Below are 21421 nucleotides of genomic sequence, written 5' to 3' on the forward strand. Positions count from 1 at the left end.
TCGGATTTCCGACCGGACCCTGTAGGTCCAGTCAAATCTTTATCTCCAACATTTTTTTTCCGTATCAAAACTTTTCTTGCACAAGGGACTGGGCAACTCCCTCGACTTACCTCTTCTCCAATACCACAACATACATACTCACGACCCAACCGAAACACCCAATATTCAAAAACCAAACCCCATTGCCCATCCAAACCCCACCCTCCTAGGGCAAACACACCACCCACCACAAAATGGACGCCCAAGCCTACCTAATCAAGCACGGCTGGTCCGGCCCCGGCAACCCACTGAACCCAAACAAACGACCGGGCGCACACAGCGGCCTAGGCCTCACCCGACCGCTACTGGTCTCGCGCAAAGCCAACAACCACGGCGTGGGCAAGAAGACAACAAAAGACCCGACGAACCAGTGGTGGCTGCGGGGGTTCGAAGATGCGCTGAAGGGCGTGGGGAACGACAGCTTCGAGGCCAACTCTGCGCGGGAGAACAACGCGCTGACGAGTGAGCTATATCGGCATTTTGTGAGGGGGGGATGGGCTGGCTGGTACGCTTGAGGGGATGGACAAGAATAAGAAGGATGAGAGCGGGACATCTACTTCTACCTCGAAGTCGAAGCGCAAGCGGGAAAACGAGGACGATGGCGATCGCAAGGCTAGGAAGCTGGCGAAGGCTGCGCGGAAGGTGGAGAAGGCGGAGAGGAAGGAAGTGAGGCGTGTGAAGAGGGCTGCGAAGGTTGAGAGGAAGGAGAAGAAGACTGCTGGGAAGCTTGCGAAGAAGGCTTTGAAGGAGAAGAAGGGGACTGCTTCTGAGGAGGATTATCCAACGCCTACGTCGATTGATCAGGAGTCCGATCAGACTGGGGCGGAGACGACGGAGACGGATGAGGCTGTTGCGCGTTTAGCGGAGAAGGCGGCGAAAAAGGAAATGAAGGAAAGCAAGAAGGCTAAGAGCACAGGTGGTGATGTGGGTGCTGAAGATAAAGACTCGAAAAAGAAGTCTAAAAAGGAGAAGAAAGACAAGAAGGAGACCAAAGCCTGATGTGTCCATCTTGTTGTAATCATTTTGATATTGGAGCGCTTCGCATGCATGTCAGGGCCATGTACAAAATTCTGCATATACTATTTCTCTCACGCCATCTAGAAACCAAGATACCCTTTTTGTTTGGCGAAATCATGACTATTGCAACCATAGGAAATGTAAATGTCTATCTTTCATTTTTGTGTTGGAGCTAAGCTACGCTGGTAATTTTCCTGGATTACCGGATAGAATCCATGGCCTTTTCTCCCAGAACTCATCTTTGATGATATCGATATGGTCAACCACGACCTGTGCTTTCCGACGCAGTTTGCGAATCTTGTCTTGCTGTGACTTGGACTGTGTAGACTCGACCACCCCTGATTCTTCGTCTGCAGGTGATTTTGTAGGCTTAGGTTCCTCGAGCTCGTACTGTCGAGAGAAGTGTTAGAACAGGCTGAGACAGAAAGAAAAAGAGCATAGAATTTTGCGCATACCTGGCGATAAAGAACAGTGCCCTTTTTATAGATCTCCAGCTCGTTATTGTAGTTGATTCCAAACCGCTTGAAGAGAATCTCGTTTTTGTCGGCAGACACAGTACCCTGATATAAAGTCAATTACGGGTGCCTCGACTTGGAAGAACGATAGCCTACCTTTAACTCTTGCTCGGCGTCTGTGTTGCTCATTCCACCTTGCAGCACCATTGTCCAGAAGGTAGTGTTGTAGAGGTTATTGATATGACCTAGTTATATTGGTTAGCCAGAGGTGGTTCGAAATCAGGGCTTTGCGAGGCCATGTCGCCACAAAGTCACTTACAATCAACTTGTCTCCAGCTCATATAATCGCGGAGAATTCGGTTATTTGGGTAGATGACCGCACGTCCATCGAAAGAGGGTAGATACGGTGGCAGGAGAGGTCTTTCAGGGAAGTATTCGCTCCACTTGTAAATGTAGTGTGCTGTGAACGTAGAGACGATGGTGGTCACTAGTTTCCTGGATGGAAGAACTCCTATCAACGGCCGTTCTTGCAAATTATACCTCATGAGATAGAGGAAAAGAGGAAATACTCACCCATTGCGCCGCTCAAAAAGTTGGCAGTTGGGGTGGAAGACAAAACTGAGGCAGTACTGTTAATAATTGCGAGAATAGCGATGTGATGAGCTGCACATACCTGAATTCGTCACTGACTCCGTAGGCGATGCATAGGTCCGGAAGCTCTTTCATGACCTCAACTGCCGCGGCATTCATCAGATCCAGTGCCCGGCGGTCATTGGGTTTCGCGAAAGCATAGTGATCAGAGAGTCTATATAGGTTAGACTCTGAAGAGGTGAATGCGTCGTTGGATCAGAACAGCAGTCATATCATTATATCTTAGTAATATATGCATAGAAAGACATGTATATGGATGCCGTTTTTTTCTTTTTGCATGAAGATCCCTCATGCGTAGGGCATCCCCACAGGCATCGAGAGATGGAGACTCACTTGTGAAATCCTCGTCCATCAATGCGGACCACAATCCATGTACTGGGGAGCAGCACGTCCGGCTGCTCGAAGGACTTGACGTACTCAAACCTGTGTTCCTTTAGTAGCTAGATTGATTTTCTTTGGAATTTTCAATGCTTACCTTGAGTTCGCCATTGTTTGATCTACTGGACTTTGATGTTAAGCGATGAATAGGTCCGGAGAATGGATGTCTTTTTGTGCGGGCGATTTCTGCCCGCCCGCGTTTGCCCCAGTCAACTCGAGGGGTTCTTGATTTTGAGGACTTTCAAGTGATTTGATGGATAAAAATAATACAAAAATTTTCCGTGAAGACTACAAGCCACTACATATCTATGTATACCCAGGTAAATGCTATTCAGAATAAAAAAAAGTCCGTAAATAAAGATATTATGTTGTTGAGATGCATATCAAATACCCTAAGAGAGCAGGATACATATTTAGAATCTAGGAAATGAGAGTGAAAGGACAAAACCAAGATGGTCTATAGATACATCTGAGAATCATGAGTTCTCAATCTCAGGAATCTCTTCATCGCCAGTCTCACTGGCTCGCTCGCTTGTCTCGCTGGCCTTGTCAGACTTGCGGGACTTACGAGAAAAGAATCCCAGGCTGCTGCGGGTTGAGCGGTCAGCGGATGTCACACTGGAGACAGTGCTGTCGACACTCTTGCCGAGCTGCGCTTCGCTGGCCGCATCCTCGTCAATATCACCTTGCGAGGATTCACCTTTCTTAGAGAAAAGTCCCGAGCGATCCTTCCATGAGCTGAACTTGCTGGAACTGCCCTTGCGCGTGATCTTACGAATAAACGACTCCTTAGAGGCATTGTCCATGGAAGTCCCGGATGGCATGCGCTCCAACGATTCATATGAATCGCCTGTGAAAAGGGACAGGGAACGAGATGTGCGAGACTCCGAAGGAGACCCATCGTACTCGTGAAGATCAAAGGGACTATCGGGATCGTTGCCCTTGTCTGTGTCTATTTCCGACTTCTCTCCCGTGAGAACCGCCGTGAACGCCGGAGCAGCGGGATTCAGCTTTGGGGTCAGCGGTCGATGAGACGATGATGGACGAGTGCCAATCGGTGCCTGGAGGGGTCGATGGTGGCGGTCAAACGTGTCCTCTACGAAATCAGGCTCGCCGGTTAGACCGAGAGGAAGATGACCTGACGATCCATACTGGATGGAAGGTCGCCGAGAAGGAGCTCGAGACCAATTGGATGGCGCGGCCCAGTCAAACCCAAGCGGGCTGTTGCGGTGCCCAGCATTATCAGTGGATGGCCACCCGAAATGGCGGTTGTCTGTCGAGGGGTGCGGAAGCTGATTTGGTGTGTCGAATGAGGTCGACGAAGGCCGCGGGGACAGAGAACCGCGTCGAACGCCACCGAGAAGCGATGATGGATCAATAGGATCATGTCGAGGACTGAACTGATTGTATCCACTGCTAAGATCGGGATTCCCACGGGTGCCAGCACCACCGAAGCCAAACTTGCTGGATGAGAAGATATTTGAGAAAGCAGCTCGCCGGGAGGGCGCATGATCAGAAGAGCTGTCCATGGTGACACCGGCCGTGTTGCTTCGAGGAAACAATGACATCGGGTTTGCCCAATTACCAGTATAGCTCGATCGTCGCCGGCGTGCACCGATTGGATCCAGTTCGTCAATATTGCGAGGGAAGGATTGACTCTGGCCGGGTTTCAAAGAACCCAGCATAGGAGATTCATCTGCCAGGGTTTTTCCACGAGGCCGGTGAAAACCGAAAAGTCCAGAAAGCTTTCGGGATGCGCTTTTCGGCGCTTCCCCAGCAGCAGACAAATGAACACTTTGGGATTCGTCCTGCCGATTTTGAGCCTCTAGTGGACTGGCAAAGATACTGCCAGCCCGACTATCCGAAGAAACAGGCGACACTGGACCGTGACCGAAGCTGTCCAAGGGAGTGCTGGATGCCTCCATAGTTGCAAATCTTGGACGAGTTATAGATCGTGGGAATTCTGGCGATTCCTCGTCACCAAGGAGATCGGATGGCAAGAGGGCATCAGCGCGGGGACTCATTTGCGGGTTGTTGAAAGCAACTTCCGTATCTGAGCGCATGATCTCGGGGGGATCAGAAAGGCCAGGAAGGGCCATGCCGTTGTTGATATTGAAGAACGCAGAGCTCGGAGGAAATGTAGGTGACTGACCAGACGGGTTGTAGTTGACGCTACTTGGAAACGATGTTTCGATACCCGGAAAGTTCAGAGGGGAAGACATATTGCTGTTAAGTGAGCTGCGATGGCGACGGGGCCGAATGGTGGCAGTATTCGACATATCGAGTTCCAAGGTCGGGAAGGCAAAGGGTCCTGAGCTGCCGGGTCGTTGGGCTGTGAGCCACTTTAGACGTTCTTGGGCTTCTTGATATTGTTGCTGGGCTTGCGCATGCAGATTCACAAGTGTGGCATAGCGTGCGTGTAGGTTGCCCAGCTTGTGCTCCCACTGACGAGCTCGCTCGTTATCGATCCGATCCAGCTCCTTGCCATCTTCACTATCGCCTTCTTGTAATCCCATTCTTTCTTCTTCGAGCTTCTTAACTCGTCCTCCTTTGTCCTGGATCTCATCATCAATAGTCTTCATCTCCCCTTGCTCTTTCGCGATCTTGGCTCGGACCTCATCTGCGCGCACCGTCCCTTCTTCTTCAATTCTGGCCTTGTCATCCTTTGCCTGTATAGCATCGGAATTCATACGTGAAATCTTCTCCTGCCATCGCAAGATGTCATTCTTGCGCTTCTTGCGCTCCGCCTCTTTCTGCTGAAGAAGTCTCATGCGTTTTGACTTTTCGCCCTGCACGGTCCGGTTGACGCTTTCTAGCTTGTAGACATGCTTTTTCAAATCGCCACTTGCTTCGTCCTTCTCCCTGACACGCTTCCGCAGTTCACTGCGCTGTTTTTCGAGGTCCTTCAGCAGTGCAATATGCTCTTCTTCCTCCTCTGTCCCTTGCTTCTCCACATTCTCGTTCTCATGCTGTAACGACTTCAAGCGGTCTGCTAATTGCTCCAAAGTCTCGTCTTTGGCGGTCTTCGCTCTGCTCTTGAGTGTTTCTTCGAAATTGCCGTGTGAAACGTCCGTGGTTCCAGCTGCGGGCGAAATTTTCCGTCCGGCCGAGGGTCGTTTCCCCGGTAATTGGCCTGCACTATGCTCGCGAGACATTATTGGGGCAGATGGCGTTGGGAGGCCTACTGTAGACCTGGGGATCGAGGCGCGGATAATTGGACCCCCGGCGTTGCCATTCTGCTGGGCTTCGGACAGCGGAAGAGATTTTGTTCGGACATGGAGGATCGCACTGGGCGTCTGAAAGTTGGCGGCGCTAACGGAAAGAACACAAATATGATAGATGCTCCCGGGTAATAGATTTGATATTTCCACTGCTGTTTCTGCTCGTTTGGATTCACCGACTAGAGACCGTTAGTGCTTTGTTTAGTGACAGGAAAGAAACATATGTATCTTATACCTTTCACGTTATTCAGTTGAATGATATGCTTATGTATTGAGTTATGAAAGTCGGGCTGTTTCCAAGCAAGGCGGATTTCACGGGCTGTGATCTCTTCAAGGGTGACCTCTGGCGGCGGAGGAATGTCGAGACCGAGCTTCTCCACCAGGACCTCATTCGAAGTCTGACAGACTTGCCAAGCACGGTATAGAAGCCTTCATCCATTGGGTCAGCCAAGCAAAGGAAACGCTGGAATAGACAAAGGACTTACCATATCAAAGCCCACAAGATCGAGACGGCGAGAAAGAGGGCCATGACGCCTCGTACTCTCACGCGAGGGACCACTGCTGGGTAAGCGTCAAATGCAAAGTATAGCGGCTCATACATCCCAACGTCTGTAACCCATTGGACGTGGGCGGCGGGATACAGGAGAATTGCAAGGATCGCCAATGCTCTCCGGAGTGGGCGGTGGGATAGGCCCCCACGTGATCCAGAACTTTAGCCACCCAAAACAGGTTAGCGCTAAACCGGAGATCAGCCGCTACCGGACCTCGGCATTCTTTAAAGCTGACATAATCATAATTGTTGGGCGTTGAATGCTGTTGACGAAACCAACAAATGTTGGAAGTCGGAGTACGGAGGAGTTCGGAAGTAATTATATGTATCTTCTTTATCACCAGGCTGAGACTTCATAATCCCGTTTTCGTGGCTGATATTGTGCTGATATTATCCCGTGACAATGGTTATGTAGCCTCGTCCATTGTCTCCAAGTGTCAGTCACATGGGCCTTTTAACTTCCCGATTCTCCAAAAACCTGTCTCAGTCTTTTTGACCGTTCATTCGGACCATCTTTTCGCCTCTCTGCATTTCTAGATTTTGCTTTGGATCGGCCTGAAACTTTACCCAGAGCCGCTGTCACAGGTGCTAGACACCCATTTGGCGGGATGCAGCTCTATCGCTCTATAAGTGGTTCCGTCTCCAAGACGTGGAATTCTATCAACCCGGCCACCCTTAGCGGGGCTATTGATGTCATTGTCATAGAGCAAGAAGATGGTATTTACAGGTTTCCGAGAGGTGACATTCACGCACGATACTGATTTGGCTTTTCTCTTTCAAGGCACCCTCGCTTGTTCGCCCTTTCATGTCCGGTTTGGCAAGTTTTCGCTCTTGCGGCCATTCGAGAAGAAGGTGGAGTTCAAAGTGAACGGCATAAAACAAGAATATGCCATGAAACTGGGAGAGGGGGGCGAGGCGTTCTTTGTCTTTGAAACGACCGATGACATCCCCGCATCCTTGCAGACCTCGCCGTTGGTATCTCCGGCAGCCAGTCCAAGAGCCCAGAGCGAACCAGATATTCTCCCTTCCCTGCAGGAACCAGATTACCTTGACCTGGACAAAGGAAACGGGGATGCATTGTCGGAAGGCGCAAAGACCCCACCGGCGATGGCGATGCCATCGAACAAGTTACGGGCCAACACCGATCTAGGTAGGACACATCTCCAACCCTTATTTTCGATCCCTGTCCTCCGTTACTGACCGTTTTAATAGGGACAATAACACCCTTATCGGGATCTCCCGACGAATCCAACGTGGCTCGTTCACCGCTCGATCACACACTGTCGGACAATGTGCTTTCGACCAGCTCTCCTCAACACCATGATATTGATATCGAGGGCGAACCACATCAGCGCTCTCGTAGCCCTCCTCTGTCTCCACAGGAAGCGGTGTCTCGTGCCATTTCGCTGTCAAAGAAACTGTCTGGTTCCAATATTCCATCACATGTCACTGAGACTGGAGACCTGATGCTGGATATGACTGGCTACAAAAGCAACGAAGAAGATGCCCTTCGCGCGGAGGTTGTTGCGCGCAAGATTCTTGCGGAAGAGCTTGAAGGAAGCTATGATATCGGTGCACTGATTGGAGCCGATGAACACGGCAACTTATGGATATACAGCAGCGAAGAGTCCAAGGAACTAGCTGATCGGAGGGCCACTCTTCACTCCATGCGGCCGAACATAGGGATGAACGATGATGCTCTCTCCGACCCAGGATATCACAGCGAAGGGGAACAAGCTGTCTTGGAGCCATCATTGACTACGCGCCATCACCGAACCAAATCAGATGTCCAACCCGGCTTTCCCACACCACCTGACTCACCCTTACATGATTCTTTCCCCGTCGAAACCCGCAACTATGCCAAGACACTCCGCTTGACAAGCGATCAACTTAAGGCCTTGGAACTGAAAGGCGGTGCCAACACAATGTCTTTCAGCGTCAACAGAGCAATTTGCACTGCAAACATGTATCTGTGGAATGGCAACACCCCGATCGTGATTTCTGATATTGATGGAACTATCACCAAGTCGGATGCCTTGGGACATGTTCTCAATATGATCGGACGTGATTGGACTCATGCGGGAGTCGCCAAGTTGTACACCGACATTGCCAACAATGGGTACAATATCATGTATCTTACGAGTCGGTCTGTAGGCCAGACAGATACCACACGGGCCTATCTTCACGGCATTTCCCAAGATGGATACAAACTACCAAGAGGTCCAGTGATCTGCAGCCCAGATCGCACGATGGCCGCTCTGCGGCGGGAGATCTACTTGAGAAAACCTGAAGTTTTCAAGATGGCATGTCTGCGGGATATTCTCAACCTCTTCTGCGGCAAAGAGAATCCCTTCTATGCTGGCTTCGGAAATCGATTGACAGACGCATTGAGTTATCGTTCTGTGAACATTCCGTCTACTCGGATCTTCACAATCAACTCTAACGCTGAAGTGTCTTTGGATTTGCTTAGTCTCAACAAGTACAAGAGCAGTTACGTGACGATGCAAGAGCTGCTCGACCATTTCTTTCCACCGACCAGCCTTCTTGTACACGACGGTGGCGAGGAATATACGGACTTCACATACTGGAGGAACACTCCGCATGAGCTTGAAGATTTCTCGACAACAGACAGCGAGGATGAAGACGAGGAAGATGCCGATGAAGACTTGGCAGAAGAAGACGAAGATGGTGATGATGATGATGATGAATACGATGAGGACCTGAGCGAGGGTGAAGGCAGCGAGTATCTTGACGAGGCTGAGTTGGCCGAGGAAGATCTTGGTGCAAGCTACATGTCGCAGGACTCGGTTGCCTTGTCCAACCCAGCAGGCTCAATACTTGAGTCGGTGGAAGGGGAGCTCGATGTCGAAGAGCGGGCTATCGGTGAAGAGGAACTGTCTCCCATCGTCGAGAAACCACAAGAAGCAACCGAGCCGAGCACAACCTCTCTTCCCATCCGGTCCAAGATTCCCCAGAATCTTTGAACATACACTCTGCACTATGCCTTTTTGATAAGGGATCGATCCCTGGGCATTTCTTGCGTCATAGATACCCGTCTTGCGAGTGCTTTACTGAGCCTGATTCTGCATTAGACTGCTCCGACAGCGATATATTCACGTTCAACACTATTGCATGCAGACCTGGAGTTGGAGACTGCATTATACACGGCAGTTTTTGCCCGATTCTTTCTAATTCATGGCGTTCACGGCGTTTCTGGATTTGTTTTTGTACATTCATGGCGCACATACTTGGAGGATTGAATAGGACCATGGGATGAATGGGATGGGATGTAATGAATGAAACAAGTGAATGGACCTGCGCAAACACATTGAACGATTCAATAAATTATATGAGGATAATCTAGAATGTAATATAGTAAAAGCATTAGATTAACCGTCTGTCAAGGTGCAGCCCTGGAGGGCTGTAGCCAACCCGATTACCTAATCGTGATATTGGCCGGAGCACTGGAGCTCATGCTTCTTTTCGGCCTCATTTAGCCATCACTTTCTCTCTCTCGATCCCCACACTGAACACTGCTTGCATCTTTGGCTGTTTTCTAGCCTCTGAGCATCGTGCTAGGAATGCTGCCTGGCTACTTTTTCCAGGCCTTCTAATCATCACTTACTTAATTCAACATATTGACCACTTTCGCAACACCCCAATTCGCTCTTTGCCTCCTGCTTGATATTTGATCAGCAATTCAAGACAAAATGGCATCCCCAAGCCAAGCGCAGGGCTCAGTGCCCACAACACAACCTCTCACCCCACCCGCCGAATCCTCCTCCACCGCGAACGGGGCCTCCGCGCCCGCCGCAACAAGCTCCCAGACCCAACCCCATGTTCCAGCGACAGGCCCTTCAACAACAGCGCCACAACCGCCACCAGTCCCCGGCATATCAACCCAAGACAGCGGAAAAACGCGACGACCACGGGACGTCCGGCTGGTCCACATGCTCCTCGCCTCACTCGGGGTAACCTCCTACCAAGACCGGGTGCCCCTCCAATTGCTCGACTTCGCCTACCGCTACACTGCCAATGTGCTACAAGACTCCGTGCACCTCGCGACGGAAGGATACGCCGCGGCAACAGACGGTACCGCGGGCGCAAAGGGCTCCGCCGAAGTGAATAGTGTTTCTCTGCCCGCATTGCGGCTGGCCATTGCCTCCCGCTTGCACTTCCAGTTCCAGACAGGGCTGCCAAAGGAATTCCTTATGGAGGTCGCGTCGGAGAGGAATCGTATCGCTTTGCCCGGTGTATCGCGGGGCTTCGATCCTGCTGCCGGCCCTAATGGCGCTGTTCCAGCGGCGAATCAGAGTGTTGTTATTGGTGGCATGCGCTTGCCTCCTGAGCGCTTCTGTCTTACTGGAATGGGGTGGAATATGAACGATGAGTGGGATAGTGAGGGCGAGGAAGATGAGATGCCTGATGTGATGCAGCAGCCTGGGGCTGGGAGGGGCGTGGGTGGTGATGGAGCTGAAGATAATGAAGACGAGGATGAGAATGATGGCAAGATGGAGGATCTCTTCGGGGAAGATACTACTATGGGCGAGGCAGGCGATGGAGATGAGGACCGAAACATGACTGATGTCTGAGGGAGTGCATTTACGCCCGGGGGTTCTTCTGCCTTTGGCCTTGGGCTGGTGGTGTTTCTGGCGCTTGGTGTTCGTTCCCATTTTTTATCTCTAATTCACCATGGGACGGAGTCCTGGTTTTTACTATTATGAAGAGCATCTATTTCATGACTTGTGTCTACAAATTGGAATCAAAGTCCCCTCGCCTGACCATAAAGGCAAATAAACTGATAAAGAAGACTTCCTTCTGGTCAATTAAACCAAGATATGCAATCATCTGTGTGTATATTGTACATAATTCAGTCCATCCAATCGCTCGCATTCGGGATGATCATGCAATGTAATAAAGATGCCCAGCAAAACGCCTGCTTTGTTTGCCTTTGTGCGCCGTGAGGGGGAGAGAGAGAGAGAGAGAGAAAGATATAAAGTCCGAGTCCGGCTTGGCCAAGAAAGTCCAGGACCGACCTGCCCGGCGGAACCAGTCTGATATCTGTCTATCAAACTGAGGGCGGGAAGAAGGCCAGGCTGGGCCTCCGGGACTCTGAATTATGGGCCGAGTGCTTTGCGGCATACATGGCCCAGCCAATCAGGCAGTCAGGTCAGGTAAGAGTCCAACAGCTCCCTTCCCCTCGCCCAAACACTCAGCCCGAAGACGAAAGTCCTCGCCCTCCGACCTCGGAGAAACGCAAGAAGCAGAATACTCAAAGACGCCGAAACCCATATAGACAAGAAATACTCACACAAGAAATGAAGAGAGCGAGAGAGGGAGGGATACATGGAGTAAAAAGGAAAATCTCCAATCATTTTCCCGCCGCTCGCGCGCTCGCTTCATCCTCGCGCATCATGCGAATAACTTCCGCACGCCGCTTCTCAACACGTGCAAGGTCCTCCTCTTTCGCGCGTCGCCGTTCCTCATACCCCGCGAACCACTCCTCACGTGCGCGATCCTCTTCTTCCGGCTTCGCGTGGGCGACCATGCATGAATTCATTGCAAGACGTTGCTGGCGGCAGATCCATGTTGCAGTGACGGTGCGGTTAACGGCGCACTCGGCGAATGCTATATCATAATGGGGTTAGTTGGTTGTTTCAGGCATCTTCGAGGTGTGGGGAGTGGATCATGGTCATAAGATCTGGAGTTGCTCTTCTGCTTGAGCTCATGACCGGCCTTTGCAAGTTCAAAACTATGCATTGTGAAGAGGTGATGGATTTGGCGTAGAAAGCAATCCAAATGGCATACCTTTAATCTCGGGGGCGCAATAGGCGCGTACTCGCTTGTAGTACAGCAGTTTCACTTCTTGTTCTTGGGGGGCTGAGAGCGGAAGCGGGTTGCGAAGATTATATTGTTTGGGTGCACTCTTAGGCGCACTTGTTGAAGAGGTATCGGGAGATGTGGAAGACGTAGCCATTGGGACTGTAGGTCGATCTCAGAGATCGAAGTTGATCGGGTCGAGTGTATGGGCTGGTCGATCGGAGAGTTTGCTTTGAGGGGGATTGGTCCCGGTTGTTGAGGGAGAAGATGTGAGTTCAGCTGACCCAGAGCTCAGAAAAACGGACTGAGAAGGGTAGAAGCAGTTTAAAGAAGGGTTTACTGAATGGCTTTGTAGAGAAGATCGAGGCCAAGTGGGAGTGTTGATTGCGAGTGAGCCGGGCTCGGGCGGAGAGAATGTTACTATTGGCAGAATCAGAAAAAAAAGTTCTCCGACTTTGCATCTCGACTTTGACTTACACTCTTCTGCTGGAGACTTCGGCGTCTTTTCGTTTTTCGGATTTTTCTTTCTTCTACACTTTCTTGTGCTTTATTTATTGTCTCGGGAATTATCAATACCAACACCCAGCATGTCGTCAATGCGCAACGCCGTCCAACGGCGGAACCACAAAGAGCGTGGCCAGGTCCAGGGCCGCGAGAAATGGGGCCTCCTCGAGAAGCACAAGGTCAGTTCCTGCAGAAGAGCTCTTGAGTTACTTACCAATGATCCAAGCTTTCTTCCATGCCCAGTTTCAAGACAAACGTTCTAACTTCAACAGGATTACTCGCTCCGTGCCAAAGATTACAATGCCAAGAAGGCTAAGCTTAAGCGCCTCGAAGAGAAGGCGCGAGATCGCAACCCCGATGAGTTCGCCTTCGGTATGATGGGAGACAAGAACCGGACCCAGGGTCGGCACGGACGTGGCAAAGGCACAGCACGAGACTCTGCCGCAGCGCAGGGACTGAGCCACGAGGCGATCAAGCTGCTCAAGACGCAAGATAAGGGTTATCTTCGGACGGTTGGCGAGCGGGTGCGCCGCGAGATCGAGCGCCTGGAGCGCGAAGTGGAATTGCAAGATGGCATGAACAAGGCCCTTGGCAAAAAGGATGGGAACAAGGGCGATGAGAGCGACGAGGATGACGGGTTCGACGACGATTCCGATTTCGATTTCGGAGCCCCGGTGCAGCCGAAACCAACCAGGACGGTGTTTGCCGATGATCGACAAGACCAATTGGCAATGAAGAAGCAGAGGATACAAAAAGAAGAACCTGCTCTGGAATCAGAGGAAGAAGACCAGACGTCAAACAAGACCCGCAAGACACCCAAGCAGCTTCAGGCTGAGCGGCAAGCACTTGCGGATGCTCGACGGGCTCGCAAGCTCCGGAAACGTACCATCGAGGCCCGTAACAACAAGCTGACAGCGTTGCACAAGCAACACGCTGAAATCCAGACTGCAGAGCAAGAGCTTGATTGGCAGCGGGCCAAGATGGAAAATTCCGTGGGAGGCACCAACAAGGACGGAATCAAGTGGAAGATCCGTGAGCGCAAGCGCTGAGTGTTTTTGTTTCGACGGAGTTTATGAGTGATGACTCGCTATCATCTTTTTTGTACATATTGATACCAACCACCATAGAGGCAGTCCGGCGCATACAGTAGCATCCAAGGAACCCACTTCAGTCCTGGCCATCAACTCCTGGAAAGCTCGGTAACATCAAGCCCTGTGTCAGGCGATAGCTGGAAGACCTGTGATAAGACATCGCTGCTTATACCGGTAGATTTGACCATCATATCAAGTACGGTGGCCTAGCTATATCTACATCTGGGTGTGGTTAGTTTTAGTTGTTGAAGTACTATCAAATCCGGCTTCTCTTTCTGTGTTAAATACTATTCCAGACTTGAAAAACAGTTCTATGTCTCTTTCATGCCTTGTTTTCCTCTCTGATCAATGTTCTGAGTCGTATTTACCCGCGAACAGACCTTGAGTTTCGACAAAATGAAACAGGAGTTATTTTGATACCATTTATTATGATAGTAGATAAACCTAGCATCAGGGGAGTGTAGGCTCTGCTAGTATTTCGATTCATCTATATCTAATAGTAAAAAAAATCCCACGAATCCCACTTTGTGTGAATCCGACGTCTATACACATCTCAAGAAGGGTCTAATTCTGTACTCCTCACAAACCCGAAAAAGGCACGTACAGGAATCCTAGGCATGACCGATATAGCTATCTCGAGCCGCTTCTAGCTGGCCTAAAACCTGTTGCGCATTTTTGATGAGGGCCCTGCGGGCAACGTGTGCGTTCTCATCGCCGTTTGGATCAATTCCATCCGCTTTAAACATCACGTGCGCAAGGATCGTCATCGTCACGCTCAGCTTCTCATGTTCGAAAACCCGCTTCTTGATATCGGCCGGCGGGTGAGCAATGTATTCGTCACAAAGTGGGATCATCTCATGTTCAAACCACCTAGCCAAGGCAGTCACTTGCTCCATTGCTGTATGCAGTAGTTCTATATTCGGTGGAGGCCGAGGTAAGTTTCTAGGTGGAGCGGACGATGTGCGTTGTGATGGGGGAAAGGGCGATGATGCGGTTTCGGTTTCACCGCGAAGAGAAGAACTATGTCTAGTCTTCTTGTCCTTATTGACCGTAATTTTGGACTGGGCCTGAGGCAGATTGCTCGCATGGCCTCTTTCATAGTCGGAAGAGTCGTTCAGTGTATTGGGGTCTGTTTCGGGGATGTCACATAGCACTTCTGAATGTTGTTTGAGCCCGCTTTCTTTGCACATTTGATTGTCGTCTCTTAGCGTAATTCCCTTATACGCCAATCTAACAAGATTCGGAAAAGGTGCTCCAACTTTCTTCGCAGCTTCCAGCCGCAGCGCGCCAACAGTGAGCACACCGTCCTCGATAGCATATGCGCGGAAGTGGAGTGGATAGATGGTTCCACGGTACCTAAGAGCGATAACATCGGGTTCACCCTCATCATCGTCCCATCGGCGGTCCCAATGTATTGGCTGTGTGGATGTGGGATCCGCAAGATAGTCCGGTGTATAACTGACTGCTGGCTCGTGCACCTCAAGATGGATCTCCCCAGGCAAGTTGTTCTCCCTGGCAGACTGGGTTTCTGCTTTTGAACTCGAGCCATGGTCATTGTGAGCGTTCTTATAGTTTGGCGGGTCGATTGGATCTTCCGCGCCCAGGAAGTTGTGCTTCGACGCCTTATTCATTTCTTCCTCATCGTTCACCTCAGTGAGGCGCATGTGGTTGATGGGCTCGGAGGATCCTTGCAGCACCTTGATAATTATACAGTTGTCAATGTGGTCACTGAAGTCCTGGGCGTCCCTGAAGGTTTCATTGCAGATAGAGCAATTTCCAGTGGAATCGCTGGTGTGCTTCATACCTATCTCGATGGAGGACATCGGCCTGGTATTACGCTGGTTTGGTGGCAGCTGCTTCACCCCATGGACGGCGGAAAGGTGGCGTTTGAATACATCGGCCCGATTGAAGCTCTTTTCTTTTGGTGTCCCAGGGTCTGGACAAAAGTGACACACCATGACGCCCCTGTAGTGGGCCAGGACGTGGCGATTCCTATCGTATTTGCGAGCGAACCCCTTTGTGTGATACTCACACGTTACGATCGGGCACTTTTCTGGCCGCTCAGTTCGGTTGTGCGTCAAGGCGTGAGATCGTAGGTCGCGGAAGACTAGGTCACATTGGGGACATCGCCCCTCACCGACCGGATCGTACGACTTATCAGAATCCTCATCAGGAGAAATTGCAGCTTCATCGTCGTCTTCTTCTTCAGATCGCGGTAACGCAAAGAGCGCCAGCTCTTCCAGATGCCGGCCCAGGTGTCTTTCAAGCTGCTTCCCAGATGGAAGTGAAGATGGGCAGAGTGGACAGTCCACATGTACATCTGGGCTCTCAGATATGGAATGCTGACTTTGCAAATGAGCAAACCACTCTCGGCGGCTTTCATATAGTCGATGGGGTGTCGGACAGCTAGGGAAGATACACAGATATGGCATCAAGTCATTAAAGACATGACGAGCCCAGGCCCTCCGGCTTGTGATGGTGATAATTACAAAACAATAGGGACATTCAAATGGAGCTCCATCAGCGGAGTCTTTCGGGGGAGGCGGAAGAACCGTCCCTTCCGCCCCATTCAATATGGTTTGAGCATAAGATGTTTGTGAGGCGACAGTTAGCAGTTCCAAGTTGTCCTTTGCCACTGGTGGAACTTCCACAAACTCAGTTGCAACTGTGTCTGATAGTTTGGCTGATTGCCCGTCTGTCTGATCTTCAATAACCTGATTGAGACCCTGGCCGAGTTTGGTGCGATGACGCTCACGGTACCGCATTACGGCTCGACGCTGTGATATTGCCAGCCCAAGACGTTTCAAAATATCCTCCCCGGCTTGAGGGTATTTTGCTGTGACATGTAGGTGGTCAAACTTCTCATAAAAGACTGCGTCCGATCTTTTGGTGCCAATAAGGCGATCATGCTGAGCTGGCTGACGAATGACCATTGACATTTGGAACAGGTTGTTGATAGTATCTCGCAGAGCATGATATATAGACTGCATTTCTGTTTGATGCTCGTCACTATCTTCATCCCCACTTAGATCGGAGAAATCGTCATCTTCAGGTGAGTGATGTAAAACATCGTTGATATCCTGGGTAGTTCGCTGCAGCCGTTGAAGGACGCGGAGTGTCTGCTCTTTAATGTGCGATGCATCTCGTAGTCGATGATCTAGCGACGATTGACCGGTCTGATGTGCCCCAATATTGGCAGCCCAAACTCGCAAACGTCCCAACTCATCTTTCCACAGCGGTGGCGGGACTTCCGAAGCGAATGATGTCAAGTCTTCGGAAACAAGCCGACTTAAATCTTTGAGACATTGAACCACGACAGACGCAATATTTATCGTAGAGGTGCTCACAGCTGTGGCTGTCGTTGTTGTTATCACGGGGTGCTCATGCTTCGTAAATGGCCTTTCTGAAAAGGCCGCTTGTTCATCGAAATTTGGTTTAGTAATTGGGGATGCGCCCTTAGAAGCGTTTCCCTTTCTCTCAGATCTATCTTCAAGGACAGCCTCCTCAATAGAGGAATCAGGTCGATCGAGTGGTGCATAGTCGTGAGCAATATCTGCACTCACATCCACTTCACGAGTCCATCTTGAGATAGAGGCTTGTCTTAAATCGGCCACGTTACTGTTCTCCGGCTGGAGCGATAGTTGCAACGAACTATATGGACTGGAAGCAGAGATGAAGTCATGTTGCTCCTGCTCTTGCTTTGGTTCAGTGGCTTTGGGACCTTCCATCCTTTTGGACAGCTTTTGCGCAAATGCCCTTGCATCCCTCTAATTTCTTTTACCTCAGAATAGCACGGGACTTTGCGAGATCAGACGTTTGAGGTTGATCCTACCGCTGCGGGGTTGCGGCTGAAATGGAGCTGGCCCCCGCGCTTACACAGCATGACCTCTGGAATATTTTGGCCTCTAGTCTATTCATCTCTGTCCCGTTCGACTCGATGCTCGAATATGGAGGCTGCAGGAATTGCCCTAGCAATCCTCCCACTTGTCATCAATCAGCTCGATAACTATGTCCAGGGTCTTGAGACCATCAAGAGCTTCGGGGCCAAGCGCTACCGCAGGGAACTTGAAAGCTATTCATCAAGCCTTGGAACCCAACAAGCCATCTTCGTTAATACCTTAGAGCGGGCCCTTGACGGAGTGGTCGAATACGAAGATGGGCTGGATGAACTAAGGAACAATCCTCTGGGGAATTTGTGGAGAAGGCAGAACCTGCAAGCGAGTCTTCATGAAAAGCTAGGAAGAGATTTCTACCCTTTCAATCAGATGATGATAGAGATTGCGACTCTATTGGAGGAACTGTCACGAAAATTAGGATTAGACAAGAATGTTTCGGTGGTGAGTATACTTCAGCTCTCCCGAGGTCGCGTCCCGAGGTCTAGGGCTAACTAGAATCTTGATCATACTACAGAACTATCGGGTCGACCAGTCTACCATCAAGAAGGAGGCCAAAAAGTTCAGAGACATTTTCTCGAAAAGCATCTATCTTGATCTCTTCGCCCGTATCGATGCAGCCAATAAAATCCTGAATACCTTAGTGGAGCAGTCCGACTATCGAAGCACAATACAAAAACGGAGAATATCAAAAAGACCCTTACTACGCCAGAAAAAGGCTCAGAAATCAGCCCGCAGTCTTCATAATGCAATATTACGGGGCAAGTATTGGAAATGTGCTTGTCAGGATCAACACTCAATCCATTTTGTTCTTACTTATTCACCGGAGGATATACATGACGGGTCTATGGAGTCCTCCCGTGGCCCTCGCTTTCGAATGATTTTCCCTTCCAATAGCTCCATAGATCTTGCCAAGGGATGGTGCGAGATTGAAGCCGAATCGGACACTATTCAATCGAGCGTGAATCCTTTGAACCAATTTGTCCCCCAGGGCAGCCAAGAGACAATTCCCTTCGCTAAAAAGAAGACCAGAGTGCAGTTTGCATTCGACGGATCACCCGAAGATCAATCATCTACGACGTCTAATATGCCTTCGGTGCCTCCGATTGTGGACATCTGCTCAACGCTGTCTACCGTGGGGACGAACGGCGAGACAAATGCACCTATTGGGTTTATCTCCGATGAAAGCCACCGCCACAATATGTATTATGTTCGGAAGCTCGCTGGGAATCTGAGATCGCAATCGCTCGCCGAGCTCATCGCGGCTTCAAGTGATGCTTTCAAGACGCCTAGCAGCAGCAGGTTTCTTTTCACATGGGGCCACCGTCTTCGGGTTGCGGTTAATCTCGCCTGCAGCGTGCTCCAATTTCACGGAAGCTGGCTGAAAACCCAGTGGACATCTCACGATATCATGTTTACCAAGAATTCATCTGGTGATATCGATAGGCCATACGTCCTTTGGAACATAGGCAGTGAATCGGATGCCTGGAGCATGTGCAGAGACAAACCAACATTCTCGCTCATTCAAAGCGAGATTCTGTTTCCCTTGGGCCTCGTTCTTGTCGAACTTTCTTTATGCCAGACGTTAGAGGCACTACGTATACCGGAGGATGATGATCGAGTTGAGGGATATGTGAATCTAAAGACTGCGACTCGCCTCTTGCAAGTGGTGGAGCAGCAAAGCGGTGCAGAATATGAAAAGGTAGCGAGACGATGTCTCCTTTGGCCTGGTACCAAAGAATCTACACTGGAGAGCGAGCAGATGCAAGATGAGATATTTCAACTTATCATCTCGCCATTAGTCGAAAACCTGAGGAATTTCGAGGGCAGGTCTTGATTCTTGATCGTATTCTTATAGTTAGAGATAATACGAACTGCTAACCAAGTATTTGGCATGTCTCCATAAAAAAGTCCACTTCAACATGAGGTAAAGTTAGGGTTTCTTTCCGCCTGGTGTTCCAGGGTTCAACACCACCTTGTATAGGTCCACGGGTAGTTCGATAGGGTCCTGTTTTCAATAAATGTTCCATTATATACACCCTCGCCCTCATTTTATAGGATATATCTGATACCTGGATGAGAAATATGCAGATATATCCTTTGGCAAACTGTAAATCGTTGCCGGAAATGTGGAGCAAACCCGAAAAGACCTCGTATATGTTGGAACTGCAAATCAAAGGGATTCAATAATAGTTGGAAAGATATGTAGGTAGAGGGAATGATGGCTAGATCAAGCCCAATATCCCCAACCTGCCATATGCGGGTGTGATTGCCTACTTAGGAGGAAGAGTCGGTATGGGGCTGGTCATGTGATGGAGTCTTCACAGTGTGCGATTTCTAATATTAGCGCCACGATTGTTAATCGCTGTCTCTGACTGGCATCAAAAATTTTGATAGAAAGCACTCTGATACTCCGTTGTCGCAAAGAGTCCAAAACGTTCAAGTAATCACAACATCGCTGATAGGACAATCTTGACCATCTCCGAGGGCCCGCGGCATCCACAAGGCTTAATAATCATTTGCCACCCCTCCAAGGGAGGGTTATATTCTCAATTCTTTTCTCTTTTTCATACTTCATATCTCAAAATAAAAAATAACAATGGCTCCTTCATTTATAACCATTGACAGCAACGATATGGACGTGGATTTCTCCACGCCCAAGCCAGTCCAGGCCAAGCGCACCCTCCTCCTGGCACCCCCCTCCATTGCCACTCACGAGGACAAACTCCGCGGTCTCTTCAGCACCTTCGACCGCTCAACCACAGACCTACAAATGCTCGACCGGCTCTCCGCAGGCGTCGTCTCCCTTCCCGCAACAACCTACGACCTCGTCCTCATCCTCACCGACACAGACGGCACACGGCGCTCCGAGGCGCTGAAACTCCTCACTCGAGATGTATACACCACTCTCGTGCCTGCCATGAAGGCGGGCGCTAAGCTGCAAACCCAAGACTCAGCGCTAAATGCCTCGGACGCCATGGAAGCCGTCCTGGCCGGCCTCGTGCAGTCCGATAACGGCTTCGAGAAACCAAACTTCGATCCCTCCGCCGCGGTCCCTTTAAAATTCGGCCTAAAGAAGAAGAACAAGCCTACCCCACCAACCGCAGTCCCTAGTATTCCGACAGGACTCGTCGCGCCGATGGGGATAGACTCGCCCGCGACTAATCACGACCGCGACGAGGATGACGAGCTCATTAATGAAGATACGCTCCTTTCCGAGGAGGATTTAACAAGACCCATAATGCCTCGTATGTCAACACCCTCTCCCTTCCAAACCTTGCATATTGCATTTCTACAAGACTCATATCATCTAACACCATCTTCAGCCCCAGAGTGCCAACCCAAGACCGGCCGCCGGCGACGCGCCTGCAAAGATTGCACTTGTGGTCTAGCCGACAAAATCGAAGCAGAGGATAAAGAGCGCCGCGAAAACGCAGATAAAGAATTGAACGTGATGAAGCTGGATACGGGCGACTTGACTGAGCTGGATTTCACCGTTGAGGGCAAGACTGGTTCTTGTGGAAGTTGTGCTCTGGGTGATGCCTTCCGTTGTGATGGTTGTCCTTACATGGGTCTTCCTGCCTTTAAGCCTGGACAGGAGGTTCAGATTCTGAATGATGTTGCGCAGCTTTGAGATATAGTCTTTACTTTACGACGCGGGCTACTTTTTTTCAATTTTTTATGACGGAAGTGGGGGTACTCGGTCTTTGCATTGGGCTTTTTTGAGCATTTCTTTTTGGAATCGTTTTTTTTTGGGTTGGTTCATACAAAATTATGCTAGGGGCGTCTGGCTTTAATTTGA

The 21421-nt window shown here is 50.1% G+C and overlaps 10 protein-coding genes across 10 annotated transcripts; 6 read left to right on the plus strand and 4 right to left on the minus strand.

Annotated features, from left to right (window-relative positions):
* Nucleotides 1–233: 233 nt before the first annotated feature.
* On the plus strand, nucleotides 234–1038 carry N7471_003864 (uncharacterized protein; the record flags this gene model as incomplete). Its single annotated transcript, XM_057276583.1, has 2 exons — nucleotides 234–501; nucleotides 527–1038. 2 exons carry the CDS (start codon nucleotides 234–236, stop codon nucleotides 1036–1038), a joined length of 780 nt encoding a protein of 259 aa, XP_057136193.1.
* A 195-nt stretch (nucleotides 1039–1233) lies between these two features.
* Nucleotides 1234–2651, minus strand: N7471_003865 (tRNA guanylyltransferase; the record flags this gene model as incomplete). The annotated part of the gene is made up of 8 exons (XM_057276584.1): nucleotides 1234–1446; nucleotides 1512–1616; nucleotides 1668–1756; nucleotides 1831–2006; nucleotides 2085–2129; nucleotides 2185–2316; nucleotides 2496–2585; nucleotides 2638–2651. 8 exons carry the CDS (start codon nucleotides 2649–2651, stop codon nucleotides 1234–1236), a joined length of 864 nt encoding a protein of 287 aa, XP_057136194.1.
* A 365-nt stretch (nucleotides 2652–3016) lies between these two features.
* Nucleotides 3017–6555, minus strand: N7471_003866 (Fibronectin type III domain protein; the record flags this gene model as incomplete). The annotated part of the gene is made up of 4 exons (XM_057276585.1): nucleotides 3017–5940; nucleotides 5997–6190; nucleotides 6247–6471; nucleotides 6521–6555. The coding sequence occupies 4 exons, from the start codon at nucleotides 6553–6555 to the stop codon at nucleotides 3017–3019; spliced, it is 3378 nt and encodes a 1125-aa protein (XP_057136195.1).
* A 364-nt stretch (nucleotides 6556–6919) lies between these two features.
* Nucleotides 6920–9295, plus strand: N7471_003867 (putative lipin Smp2; the record flags this gene model as incomplete). The annotated part of the gene is made up of 3 exons (XM_057276586.1): nucleotides 6920–7028; nucleotides 7093–7461; nucleotides 7524–9295. The coding sequence occupies 3 exons, from the start codon at nucleotides 6920–6922 to the stop codon at nucleotides 9293–9295; spliced, it is 2250 nt and encodes a 749-aa protein (XP_057136196.1).
* A 726-nt stretch (nucleotides 9296–10021) lies between these two features.
* On the plus strand, nucleotides 10022–10903 carry N7471_003868 (putative transcription initiation factor TFIID, 31kD subunit; the record flags this gene model as incomplete). Its single annotated transcript, XM_057276587.1, has 1 exon — nucleotides 10022–10903. The coding sequence occupies one exon, from the start codon at nucleotides 10022–10024 to the stop codon at nucleotides 10901–10903; it is 882 nt and encodes a 293-aa protein (XP_057136197.1).
* Nucleotides 10904–11682: 779 nt separating this feature from the next.
* Nucleotides 11683–12288, minus strand: N7471_003869 (uncharacterized protein; the record flags this gene model as incomplete). The annotated part of the gene is made up of 2 exons (XM_057276588.1): nucleotides 11683–11939; nucleotides 12120–12288. 2 exons carry the CDS (start codon nucleotides 12286–12288, stop codon nucleotides 11683–11685), a joined length of 426 nt encoding a protein of 141 aa, XP_057136198.1.
* A 326-nt stretch (nucleotides 12289–12614) lies between these two features.
* N7471_003870 (rRNA-processing protein UTP11) lies at nucleotides 12615–13684 on the plus strand (the record flags this gene model as incomplete). The annotated part of the gene is made up of 2 exons (XM_057276589.1): nucleotides 12615–12814; nucleotides 12908–13684. The coding sequence occupies exons 1-2, from the start codon at nucleotides 12719–12721 to the stop codon at nucleotides 13682–13684; spliced, it is 873 nt and encodes a 290-aa protein (XP_057136199.1). The 5' UTR covers nucleotides 12615–12718.
* Nucleotides 13685–14337: 653 nt separating this feature from the next.
* On the minus strand, nucleotides 14338–17454 carry N7471_003871 (BAG family molecular chaperone regulator; the record flags this gene model as incomplete). Its single annotated transcript, XM_057276590.1, has 1 exon — nucleotides 14338–17454. The coding sequence occupies one exon, from the start codon at nucleotides 17452–17454 to the stop codon at nucleotides 14338–14340; it is 3117 nt and encodes a 1038-aa protein (XP_057136200.1).
* A 219-nt stretch (nucleotides 17455–17673) lies between these two features.
* N7471_003872 (uncharacterized protein) lies at nucleotides 17674–19456 on the plus strand (the record flags this gene model as incomplete). Its single annotated transcript, XM_057276591.1, has 2 exons — nucleotides 17674–18063; nucleotides 18137–19456. 2 exons carry the CDS (start codon nucleotides 17674–17676, stop codon nucleotides 19454–19456), a joined length of 1710 nt encoding a protein of 569 aa, XP_057136201.1.
* Nucleotides 19457–20218: 762 nt separating this feature from the next.
* Nucleotides 20219–21253, plus strand: N7471_003873 (uncharacterized protein; the record flags this gene model as incomplete). The annotated part of the gene is made up of 2 exons (XM_057276592.1): nucleotides 20219–20867; nucleotides 20946–21253. 2 exons carry the CDS (start codon nucleotides 20219–20221, stop codon nucleotides 21251–21253), a joined length of 957 nt encoding a protein of 318 aa, XP_057136202.1.
* Between the last annotated feature and the right edge of the window lie 168 nt (nucleotides 21254–21421).

Source organism: Penicillium samsonianum (genome assembly GCF_028829775.1).
Source record: "Penicillium samsonianum strain IBT 33392 chromosome Unknown utg000003l_segment0_segment0, whole genome shotgun sequence".
NCBI lineage: Eukaryota > Fungi > Ascomycota > Eurotiomycetes > Eurotiales > Aspergillaceae > Penicillium > Penicillium samsonianum.